Raw genomic sequence first — 12,715 nt, forward strand, 5'->3', positions numbered from 1 at the left:
TAAAGATAACAATATAATTTAGGTTAATTTAAAACTATATATTATTATAATTATTGAATGTAATTTAATTTATGTTGTAGACAAGTTAAGATTTTCTTGTTTATACATTCAAAATCATCTGTCATGTCACTTTTATTTTGTATTTTTGTCAATTACATTTCAATTCAAGTTGCATCATACGCTTATCTACTATCAAAAAATGTCTAATGCTATCGATCTTTTTATTAAAAAAAAAACAGGTTGATCAATGAAGTGCGACATTAGGAAGTATTTTAAAAGGCTAATAAATTTCTTTTGCAGAGAATTGATGGGTTTGTCATCTCAAAAGCAAAAGTAAATCTAAGTAATAATGGAAGGATGTTGCTCCTTCAATTTTGGAGGGGCAGAAGGAAAGCAAGAAAACACCTTTTTTTTGTTTGTTAATCAACCCCTATCAAATTGGCCTTTTTTTCATTGTTGTTGCACATGATAGAATTATCATGGTTCACTGTTGAAATAGATAGGCATGAGTATGTTTGTCTAACCGCAACAATGTATTTCCGTTCGCTTAAGTGATTCAATAGCAACATATACTTTGATTCACTCGTAGAGGATCGATTCGATAGTAAACATCAGATATCGTGCAATAGGCTAAAGTTTGTGGAGATCAAACAATGCAGTTTTTTTTTTTTTCCTTTTTTTCTTTCAAGTAAGAAAGAAGTGTTCTCCAATAAGTACTAACCACACAACACGAGAGCACTTTCAAAGAAGGAAAAGAGAGTAGAATTAGGAACCAAAGTGATTGGCTGTCCCAAGAGAATGTTAAAAGCAAAAATTGGTAGAGATTTGAGGCAACAATCCGATACAATACACAAGTGATCATGCCAAACACAAAAACCCAACCAACAATTATCAGAATTATATATAGATTTCAGGCAAATCTTTAGCTTTGATTGTTCCTAAGCAAGAATTCTCAAAGGAAACAAACAAACAAACAGGTGCTGGGGACTGGTTAATTGGATGAAATATTAAAAACCAAAGTACAAAGGCAATGAATGCTAGAAGTGATGCATCTGCTTTCCAATAAGTGAACAGCTTCTAAAGTGGTAGCTTTTATGGAGTAGCTGTCTCTGTTCTTCCCCGTTACTTCATTACCGCTAATTACATTTTCCTCGATCCATTAAAAAAAGAAAGGCAAGAAAAAAAATAGCAGAGATTAGATACAATAGCAAAACATATCGTGATTACAAAACCCGAAAAAAAAAATGGAGAAGAATTTAATCCACAGGGAGAATGAGGGGGGCTGTTTCTGGAGCATCAGCGTTAATGATGGATAGAATGTCTTCTAGTGTTGTGGTGGTCTTTTTCTTCTTCTCGGCTTCCATGTGGTTGGGAGACAGAGCAGTAGCTATTGTGGTGATTGGAATTGTGCCATTGGAATTAGTAATAGGAAGGGTTGGAGAAGAAGAAGAGTTGGTTAATTCTCTGGCGCGCTCTGCCTCCGCCGCCCAATCTGTTCTGGCGACGGCGCAGGCCATGAGGGTGGCGCACGCGGCCTGCGCCGCCAGGAGACCCAGCCACAGCCCCGGCAGGCCCATCTTTCCGACGAAGCTGAGGAGGATGGCGACGGGCATACCGACGAAGTAGAAGGAGCCGAGGTTGATGTTGGCGCCGGTGGCCGGCCGCGCGCTGCCGCGGAGGACGCCGCAACCGGCGGTCTGCGGGCAGTTGCCGAGCTCGCAGAGGCCGGCGATGGGGAGCGCGAGGGAGGTGAGGTGGAGGATTTCGGCGTCACGGGTGAAGAGGCGGCCCCACTGGTGGCGCATGGAGGCGGTGAAGGCGGTGGCGGCGAGGCCGAGGGCGAGGGCGGCAGCAAGGGCGGCGGCGGCGGCGGCGCGGGCCTTGGTGGGGCGGTTGGCGCCCAGGACGTTGCCGACGCGGGTGGAGACGCCGAAGCTGAGCGCGGAGGGGAAGACGTAGACGAGGGAGGTGGTCTGGATGAGGATGCCCATGGAGGCGACGGCGGCGCGAGGATGCGCGAGCAGACCGCTGAGGAGGATCATCAGCTCGTACCACCACCACTCGAGGCAGACAGAGACGCAGGACGGTGCTGCCAGGCGGAGCAGAGCCGGCCACCCGCGGAGGCACTCGCCTGAGAGGATGCTCCCGCTGCCGGGCCACGTGTCGCGGCAGGCGCCTGAATAGAGGAGGAAGAGGAGAAGGCAAACAAGGAAGTTGAGGTTGGTCAACACCATGGCGGCCGCCACTCCGGCGATGCCGAGACGGAGGCGGACGGCTAGGAGGTACGTCAGGGGGCAGTGGAGCGCGACGCAGAAGGAGGAGCAGTAGGTGATCGGGAGGGTGATGTTCTGCGCACGGAGAAAGACGCGGAGCGGGTGGAGAAATGAGAGGAAGAGGAGATCCGGCGAGGCGGCGGCGACGAACACCTGCGCCGCCGTGGCGATCTCCTCGTCCTGCCCGCACCGCAGTAGGATAGCGCGGGCGTTGAGCCAGAGGAAGACGATGGGGAGGGAGGCACAGAGGAGAAGCAGGGTGGCGCGCTGGAGGGTGAGACCAAGGAGCCGCCGCCGATCGGCGCCGAAGGCCTGAGCGCAGATGGGCTCCATCCCCATCGCCAGTCCCGACAGCACAGAATAACCAGTGATATTAGCAAACCCGATCGCCAGCGATCCGGCGGCGAGCTCCAGCTCGCCGAGATACCCAAGGAAAAGCATCGAGATCATTGCGCGCGAATAGAGCATCAGGCCGGTGACCGCCGCCGGCACCGAGATCTTCCCGATCGCCCGCATCTCCTCCGCCAACTATTTAAACAGCAACAGCAAATCGGTCAACAATTTCCAACGTGCATGTAATGTGTGCTTATCCATTACGCACCTCGGAGAGCGTGGGATGGCGGTGAAGATCGTCATGGCTTGCCAAAAGGTTAGACTTGGGATATGAAGTAGAAGTAAGATTGCACATCTCAGAGCTCGATGGAGGTCGTCGACGGCGGCGGCGGCGGCGGCGGTAATGGCTGAGAAGAAAGGAATGCAATAGCCGTTGGCTGCTTCTTCGAAATGGCAATGGAGGGAGGGAGGGAGGGAGCAGCAGCGAGGGGGGCTTTTAAATAGGAGCAGTGGAGGAAGGCTCTGAGAGCCACGCACACGCGTCGGTCGATCATCACCGCCGATATGGCCCACGAACTCCCCTCTACGTCGACCCGATACCGGCTTAACCGGTTAAACCCTTATGTCAAAAACCTGTCGACGGATGCCGACGGTAGCTGGTCAAAGCTTCTCCTCTCCGCGGACTGCTGCTTTTTCCACACTCACGGCTCCTGACACGCTCAATCCCATCGTGTCGTCGTACTGGCGATCAATTCCAAGTTCCAACTGCGAGTTGTGTTTGGAAACCAGCAGCGCACCTGATGCTTTCCAACTCTTCGAAAGTTTTACTTTTCCGCGTGCACCATCCATCCAATTCTGAGGCAAAAGAGAGAAAGTGGCCTTTTATTTAATTAAAAGCAGACAATTGTAAAGATAAAGTTATAGCTACACATACAAAAACGCACACTGGGAAGTGGGAACAAAGGGAATAGTAGGGAAGAAGGGTGAGATCTAGGTACCTTGGCAGATGTAATGGTAATTTTGGGGAGAGAGAGAGAGAGAGAGAGAGGCGAACCGGGGGGGCTACTTTCCAAGTGAAGGTTGTCTTTTCGACCGTCCGATAAGAGTATCAGTCAGAATCGGAGTCGAGAGGAGCCACACTTGAGGGAACAACTTGGTGCAAGTTGAGTTGGGTATAAAGGAGAGGTGGGAAGGAGTAATGGTGAATGGTGTACAATGGGAAGGAAGCAGTTGGAAGATGGGAAACAGAAGAGGACATGGACGCCCCAATAATTTGAGTGGGATCCTTTCCCTTACCATTAAATATTGAGTGTCAGTGGAAGGGCCGGGACAGAGCAGCAATGTCTCAGCAGCCCCCACAAATAATCATAAGGAGCATTTTACCTAAACACGTAGTTGATAATTAAAAAAAAATTACTGCATAATGACTCATTAGCCTTTTTTTAGCAAAACAAAAAACAACAATTTCTTGTTTGCCCTAAGATAAATAAATTAATTTAAAAAATGAATTTATAGCCAAATGGAACGCAAAAAACAAGCTTATCAAAAAATCAACTTGAGATTTGCACAATTCTAAACTTAAATACACCTAAAGACATGACCTACTATGAGCCTTTGAAAATATTATTAAAAATTTTCCTCTAAATCCCACCATATCACAGAATTGTATCACCGAGCTTGAAGCATCAAGTTGAATATATCAAACTTGTTTGCATCAATTTTTTTTTTTTGCACTGTATATATGACCCAAGATAATTTATAATCTACCTTGTTGACAAGAAATAACAAATCGATATCATGAAAATAAAATCTAGGGCACTTTTTCATTAAAAAATAAAAAAAAATGCTATTTGTCATTTGCAATTATCAAAGTATGTTTTGGTAAAAAGCTGCATACCAAGACGACATATCTTATCTCATCATTCCCCCTCCTCCATCCACTGCTCAACTGCAGTCTGCAGGCCTGCAACAGAAAAGGAGGCTGGGAACTCTGTGAGGAGACAGTATAAAAGCAGCAGAGGAGGACCTGCAAGAGGAACAAAACACACTACCTGTGGAGGAACAAAACACACCCTACATGTGGATTACGGTATGCAAATTTGACTGCCTTTGTCTTCATCCTTCTTCCAATTCCATAGCTTAAGGTTGGCACTGCTGGGCTTCGCTGTCACGTTTATTAGATGTGGCTACAGACCTGGATGGAAAGGTCAACAGGAAATGTCATCAGTACAGGCTTCATGGTAGATGTGGGACTGACCTAATATGGCTCAGTACAGAATAGCCGTCATGTCTCATCCAACTCCATCGACAATAAAGATGAGAAAACAGATCAGTCCCAATCCAACAAAGACATGACACAAAGTAAAACCAAGTAAATTTTAGCTATTTAATGAATTACAAATTCTTGAGCAACTCGCCAAAACTTAAACTGTTGTGCTGCACAAAAAAGAAAATATTCAAGTAACATATAAATGAGAAGCAGGATGAGGACAAAGAGAAGCAGAATTTAATATAGTGGAAATTTATACAAGGAATGCAATTTGAGACAAATTTACAAGTATATTTCGAGGCTTTATCACATTAATAATGTAGGCAATACCATAAAGAATGTAATGAGGCTTTATTTTGACAATTCTCTTCCTCTACAGTGCTCAATGGTAGCAAGGAATAGTGGTCACCAACGACTGGGCTGGAGTCGTTGCATTTGCCCCATTACCCATAAAACTTCTGTAGGCGCGATGATAAATAATAAATTCCAGAGCAGAATCCCCAATTATTCCATGCCATCTCAATGTAATTGAGACGATTAAACCAAGAGCGACAAATCTTAGAAACGCCAATCACGTGTTGAAATGCTGTAGCAAATCACCATTCTTTTATCAATCATCAAAAACGAAGAATGAAAAAGATTTGATCAAATGAAACACTAACTTGAATTTTACTTGATAAAACATTTACTCAATGGAGCATACAACAAAGCAGTGATGGCTATTTGACTTTTCAAATGCAAAGGTCGCAGATATTTTTGCAGGACTTATGCAGTGGAGAACCTGGTCAATACTTTAGTGTTGATCCTCCTATATTATAAGTTTGAGAACTATTATTTTGTTTGGCGTCAGAATTCAAGTATTTGTAAACTTTGTAAAATGACTGAAAACAAAGATTGCCTCCCATAATTGGGTTTGTGACAGTCCACGCGGCAGAAATAGAAGGGACTATATCTTAAAGGTGATCTTTGCCAACAAAAACCAGCATATTAAGACAAATACAGGCAAAATCTTCATGATGGAACACATGCAAGGATGCTAATGCAAGAACTTCAATAGCACTTTAAACCTAATATGGCCAATCAAAGGCATATATTTATTCATATCTACGACCACTTACTGTATGTCTATCTTAACTGTTAAAAAGACTCTCAATTATAAATACCCCCAAAAGTATGCTTATGGTTAAGTGATCAGCAAGAATTTATTCATCTTAGTATGTACTAAGTGCATGCGATTGTTATAATGCTGATCTAATTAACTTGTTATATCACTCTCTATTTCCTGCATAGGACCAAAGAGATCCATAAATTGTGTACATGGTTTAAAATTAAGTCCCCAAAACTTGATATTACTCGACACTGACAATAGTTCATGTGTTAGTTGTGTCAAATCATTATTATTTTTATATCAACGTTTGAGGTTTGACACCTCTTGCATTTATGAAGCAGATTAAGGTGAATTAAAATAATATTGTTATTTTTTTAACTTGATTCTATATAAGATAATATCTCACTTAGTGGGATAAAGTTTGATTGTTGTTGTTGTTTCTATATAAGATAATATCAAAACTGTACCATTGAAAAACAAAATTTAAATTTAATAATTCTATTTTTTTTTTTCATTTTCTTCCTCCTTCCTCCAATTCGCCACTAGCACACCATATATAGGAACATCAACACGGTACCAAAATAGTCTCACTCCAGTCAAAGACCGATTTTGAACCTTGGTTGTTTATACTTTCTTAGTATATTATGTTCAGCCATAAAACATGTTATACCATTGCTCACATGATATTTTTTTCCACCAGTAACAATAAGAACAAAGTATCCACATTTCTAAAATTAAAATACAAGGCAACCAGACATTATATATTTGTTGTACCTTCCATTGGGTTAAAACCAAACACTGCTATCGGTATTTAAACCCAAATGTAACTCACCATATACCACTTAATCCTTTTGGCTGAGTTCAGGCCATTGGTAGAATTTAGGTCAATCTTTGAAACAAGTTAAAATAAAATTTGAAATCCATCCATCAATCAATGATTAAATATTATATTCTTTCACACTCTGACACTCAACTTTGGAACAATTTGCCATTGCAACTTTTGGGATTTAGAAAGAGTTAACTAGAAAATTAAGAGTGGATTTCCAATAAGGAAGAAACAGAAACAGAACATACATTGGTTTAGTGAACAAAAGCTATCATTCAGCAATTTAGGTGGACTTAATAAAATTTAAAAATACTTACTTTGACCCCTTTGTAGAATAGTGGTAGATCCGTTAGTAATGAATTGAGGAGCTAGGCCAACAATTGCCACAAGTTCACTCACAAAAGCTGCAAGTGATCCTACAGCAAAGGCTAGTGAATTGCCACAGCCAAATAACTGATTCAAAGGCCCACTTCCAACAGATACAAGCGTCTGATAGGCACTTTCTACCAGCAACAAATCAAAAGATGATAAGATAGGGGGGAAAAACAGTCAAGGTACTTTTTGTCTTTTCATTCAGAAACTTTCTTATTAAAATAAATTTGATAATGATAAGTGATAAATGGGGCAGGCATCACATGGTACTAGTTTTGCATACTACATTGTCGTGATAGTTTTAGTTATAATCAACTTAATATCGGGTTAGTTGTACATTACTAGATATCATCTTTATTGTTTGAATGGAGCCTGCAATTGATGAAAATGAACTCATTGCCATGAGGCTGTGCACACATTGTGCTTACAAACTTATGCTCTAAAGATTGCAAGGCTTATTTGACCAAAGGTTAAATATAATATATAGGCTAAATATTTGAGATAGTTTCAAGTGTCAACAAAGATTTTTTTTTTTAAATTTTATAAATAAACTTTTTATCTTGTTTCAATTGTGGACTTCGCCGATGTAGACTTTCTACCTAACATTTTCTCAATGATAACAACCAGATCTGACATGCCATATCAACAAGATATATTAAAACACGTTCGACAGCCTTCCTTTTCCCTTGTTTTCTCTTCTAAATCATCACCTCCCCTTCTGCATTACTCGGAAACTTATTCTTACTATATCTCCAGCTGATGTGGGATTCCATGCCCACAGCTGCTGCCTCCTGCTGCCTCTTTTGATCCTCTAACGCTTCCCCTTCATTCTCAATTACTCAAAAAAATGCATTCTTACTATAAATGTAGCTGATGTGGCATTCTACATTAACTAGTGACTGTAAAAAAATGCCACGTATATGTCCATGTTACCATGTAGGCAAAATTAATAAGTGGCTTGATGTTTAATCACTAGTAGAACAACCTTGAAATTTTATGTACATGAAAAAAAAGGGACTAAAATCAGTTATTGTTTGAAACGACATCAGAGGTTAGGGCTATGTCCTATATTCAGTAACCATCCATACAGTAATACGGCATCAAGGTGTGAATCTCAACTATTTGGGAACTTTATGGATCTTATCTTGCCATTAAGCTCTATGTATGATCATAGTGTTTTTATATTATATTAAATAGGTCATACTCTAAACCTCACATCTTCAATTTTAATTGATTCAACTTGTCTGGAAATGAATTTATTGGTGATGAGCAAATCTGTACCATCTTAACATTTATTTCTATTTTCTTTTCATGTATGGGAGATAAACTAAATTGAGTGAAATACAAAATGTATTTTCATAATTTTATTTTGTCTGAATTTTTTTAATGTATTATTTTTTAATTATTCAGTGTTATGATATGTAAAACATAACTGCTCTTACTACAATATTAGCCTAAGAGAGAAGCTATAGCACGATAGATTTGAATTCATCTTGATTTAATCACTCAACCTATCAATGCTACCATATCTTTATCTATCTCCTTATCAGTATAAAATATATCAAAATATAAAACTCATCCTGTCCATCCGATCTACCTACTCCTTTATATTTCCTTCTTTTCCATTATTTGTCAGACTTCACTACATATATTGAGTCATAATTTTATTATACTACAAAGTTTTAAAAAAATGAAAAAGTTTCTAAACAATCTCCATGATTTAAATATCATGTTCAATCTAAATAAGTGATCGTCCAATCAGAGCAAAGCAAACAACAAATACAAAGCAAAATTTTTTAAATAACTGATGGTTTTAGTACTATTGCAACAAATAACATAGAGACAACGTAAACTTACAATTATAAAAAAAATCATTGTTTATACACTTAAAAGCCTTAACATTGTATTATCATATATCAAATTGATTAAAGCACCCTAGTTATTGTTTAGAAACCTATAATCAACAAAAAAGAATGCACAAATTCTTCTTTCTTCTATGTTGCTTGACCATCTTATTTATTGATTTAGATTCATAATTGATCTTCCAAGCATAAAACAAGAAATTGATTTTAATATCTTAATCAACATACCTTTCCACCATCTCATAGAATGTCTCATCGACCCAATCCTTGTAATCAATAATAGTTAGTTCTTCATAAAAAGTCAAGTGCAGATGTTTGAAGCGCTGGCATTAAAAGGCCTCTAATGCAAATATATTCCGGTTCTGACAAAGACCATGTGGCACCAGATTGGAATTTTTTTGACAAGAAAGATAAACAATCAAAAGAAAAGGATGGAACAAGAGCAATTCTGATATAATATTCTTGTACTCGTTATAATCCATCATTATCACAACCTTTCACATAACTAGCAGGTTAAAAATGATGAAAATGAAAAGGCTAACAGATAATCGAACAATTTCCAGCAAACACTTGTCAAATAGTTCTAGCAAGGTGCTATACTCAACCAAAAAAAAGAGGTATTATTGTTTATTCCTGTTTAATGCTCACTAAAGATAAACCTGCTATTACTCTACCATTCTCAATACTTTGCTATAAACACCCTTTAGGTTTTAGGCAGATGCAGCTTTGTAATTAAATATTTCTTGGTCAAGTGTTCATGACCAAATACCAATATTAGAACTGTGATGTCAGATCAAAAATTCACAACAGAATTTTGAAACCCATGATGAAGCAGAGCCTATTTCATCCTACTGGTTCCCTGTAACCAACTCCAATATGACAGTAAAAGCACTTCCAATCATACTCATAAACCGCAAGGCAACCATGATGAACCACATACCATATTAATATACACTAAGACTTGGGTAATCATATCATTTTTCTATTTTCCTATTCATTTCCTTCACCTGTCATAGTCATATGACTATTGTATCTTTTTTCCCCAAGAGTTCAAAACAAAAAAAGGATGAGAGCATATTCAACTCGCTATAAATTGCTTCAAGTTCACTCAATGCCAACCTTTTGCTAGTTGGTCTCAGCCTATGCAAAATTGATCGTAAGTTAATCACTCATATGAACATACAAAAAATGAAAGAAAAAAATCTACCTGCAGTATCACAATTGCCAAATTCAAAATGCCCCTGCCATTGTGAGAGATGTTAAAACTTCAACAATCACATAAAAAACAAAAAAACACAAACAGAAGTGATCAGCCTCCCACCCTGACCAAGTCCAAGCCCTAAAGGCTCTATGAGTGCAGAAATCATTGCACAAGAAATAGTGTACTTAACCTGTATAAACTAAGCAAGTTACCAAGATGTCCCAACAAACTATAAGAACAATTATAAAATTGTCTTACTGCCAAAGGTGCTCTGATTTGGAGGAAGTCCATTTAGCGGGTAATCCACATTTTTCCCAAGAGAAGATAATATGAACATTCCAATAAAACAAAAGAACATAATGGTGTTGGCAACTCCCCAAGTCAAGCCTCACAGAACTTCCGACAGAGTAATTCCAAAACCATTGAAATAAAGCCAGGAACAATAGAATTTAACATGAGACCAGTTGTCCCACTCTCACTCCAGCTTGAGATATTTTCCTTTCATTTGGATCTCTGTTGTAGATCTCCTGTCCCATCCAATCAGTATCAAAAAAAGGGTGAAAGGAAACCATCCTATGCAAGTAAGTGCAGTGACAATGAGAAACATCCAAACAGGCAGCTTAAGGTACCTACAAGCACCAATTAAGCCCCACAAAAAGCTTCATGTCAATTATCTGTCACACTTGTGAATCTCCAGTGGAAGTTATAACTCGGCTAGCAAAAGACAAAGAAATTTCCTTGGCTTATAACACATTAATACGTGTCAAGATCATAAGAACTACAACATTGACAAGGATAAGTAAAACACTAAATATATACAGGTACGAATTAAATATTTTCTAAATCTAAGTAATATACATTTTTGAAGTAAATGATCCAATTGATTTCAATACAGAACAAACAAGAAACTTGGGATTGAATTATGTCTCTCAATGATATGAAAAGAATATATCTTAGTCGGTTAAATTTCAGCATTACATTTGGTTAGTGCGAGTGTTGAGAATATAGAAGTAACGGCTAAAAGTATTTCCTCGGTAAAAAAATAAGTTGTAGCGAAGTGATCATCCAACAAATTTAGCAAGGGTTACTTGTCTTATTACACTGCATAACCTGACAGATCAAAGGGGTTTTTTTTCTGGTGCCCACCAGAACCAGAACTACTGTTCTCATCGAATTAAAGAACTACTTCTCTACTTCCAATGTAGAACTGCTTGTGAAAAATAACCACCAACTGAAATCACATAAGTTGCTCGAATAGTATTGCTTGTCCTAGCTTAGGCACGGCTTGGACCATTGAAGAGCATATGAACATCATATCAATTTCAAAGGACACGGGAAATGGAAGAAACAACTTTGCAGTAAACTAGTAAATTAAAGGAGGACAAGGGGGGAGCAGATGAGCACGGACGAACCTGTAAGATCAGCAAGGGATCTTCACGGACCATGTGTGGTGTTGTTCCCCGCACCAAACAGCCAGAACCCTACTAAGCAAACCGCAATCGCCCTGTACCGTGTCTCCCTACCGTAGGAGTTGCAGAGAATGCGGCCAATGTCGTAGAAGTAGCCGATCAAGATGACATAAAGACCGATGGAGATGGATCAGCCGATGACGAAGGGCCGGCGGTGGCCGAGCGAGCTAGCGCGACGATCGCTCACCTGACCGACGAAGGGCTGAGCCAGAAGGCCGGAGAGCGACCTGCAGAGACAAATCAGACTGAATAACTGATGGAGATCCCAATCTCCTTCGCGAACGGAGTGAGAAGCGAGAGCTGGAGCGCTCACCCCAACTGCACGCCTCACGCCGCACGCCGCACGCCACCGATGCCTCCCGCAGCAACACCCGCCGCAGGACCTTGGACGGCGGAAGCGCTACCAAACCATCTCTGCCGTCCGCTTCAACCGTCTCTGCCACTGACGAGGCCCTCTGCCGCTCTGGGACCAGCAGCCGCGAGATTCCTTCTTGGTGCAACTGCAATCTGTGTAGGAATGACTAATGCTCTGTTTACTTCAGACGATGGATGAATGGAAGGATGAAATAAAGGCAGGGTAGAGAATGGAAGGAAAAGAAATGCCTCTGCAAGTTTGTTTGTCTTGATTAAAAGAAGGTAGATATATACAGTGTCATTTTTAAATTAAAAAAGAATAGATGTGTTATTTTTTAAATATATGATATAATTTTATAGTTAAAAATAGTACATCTGTTAATTTTTTTTTTTCATATATGATGTAATTTTATAAATAAAAAGAATTATATGTATAGAGATTATATTCCTCTTTCCTTTTAAAATTGTTTAGCTACGTTCCTTAGTTTCAAATAAACATAGAGGAAAGGATCTGAGAAGATCTCCTCGATAAAACGGTCCAAAAATGGCTTAAGAAAATAAGGGTTATTGATAAGAATTTGACTTATATCTTTTAATTCCCAAGAAAATAAATTTTATTCGATTTAGAGCATCCATATTTCTCCTATT

The 12,715-nt window shown here is 39.7% G+C and overlaps 1 protein-coding gene across 16 annotated transcripts; it reads right to left on the reverse strand.

Annotated features, from left to right (window-relative positions):
• Positions 1-861: 861 nt before the first annotated feature.
• Positions 862-12,229, reverse strand: LOC122055853 (protein DETOXIFICATION 48-like). 16 transcript variants are annotated; one of them, XM_042617502.1, is made up of 12 exons: positions 12,027-12,229; positions 11,657-11,940; positions 10,874-10,958; positions 10,503-10,771; positions 10,365-10,434; positions 10,251-10,284; positions 9,272-9,405; positions 7,127-7,312; positions 4,658-5,461; positions 4,504-4,569; positions 2,875-3,461; positions 862-2,801 (listed from the first exon to the last, which is right to left on the reverse strand). In XM_042617502.1, the coding sequence occupies exons 11-12, from the start codon at positions 2,959-2,961 to the stop codon at positions 1,257-1,259; spliced, it is 1,632 nt and encodes a 543-aa protein (XP_042473436.1). In that variant the 5' UTR covers positions 2,962-3,461; positions 4,504-4,569; positions 4,658-5,461; positions 7,127-7,312; positions 9,272-9,405; positions 10,251-10,284; positions 10,365-10,434; positions 10,503-10,771; positions 10,874-10,958; positions 11,657-11,940; positions 12,027-12,229; the 3' UTR covers positions 862-1,256. The 16 variants fall into 16 exon arrangements, with proteins under 16 accessions (XP_042473436.1, XP_042473445.1, XP_042473446.1 ...); XM_042617511.1 differs by lacking the exon at positions 10,365-10,434; XM_042617512.1 differs by lacking the exons at positions 10,251-10,284; positions 10,365-10,434.
• Positions 12,230-12,715: the final 486 nt, after the last annotated feature.

The sequence above is a fragment of the Zingiber officinale genome, chromosome 3B, assembly GCF_018446385.1.
Source record: "Zingiber officinale cultivar Zhangliang chromosome 3B, Zo_v1.1, whole genome shotgun sequence".
Classification (NCBI taxonomy): domain Eukaryota; kingdom Viridiplantae; phylum Streptophyta; class Magnoliopsida; order Zingiberales; family Zingiberaceae; genus Zingiber; species Zingiber officinale.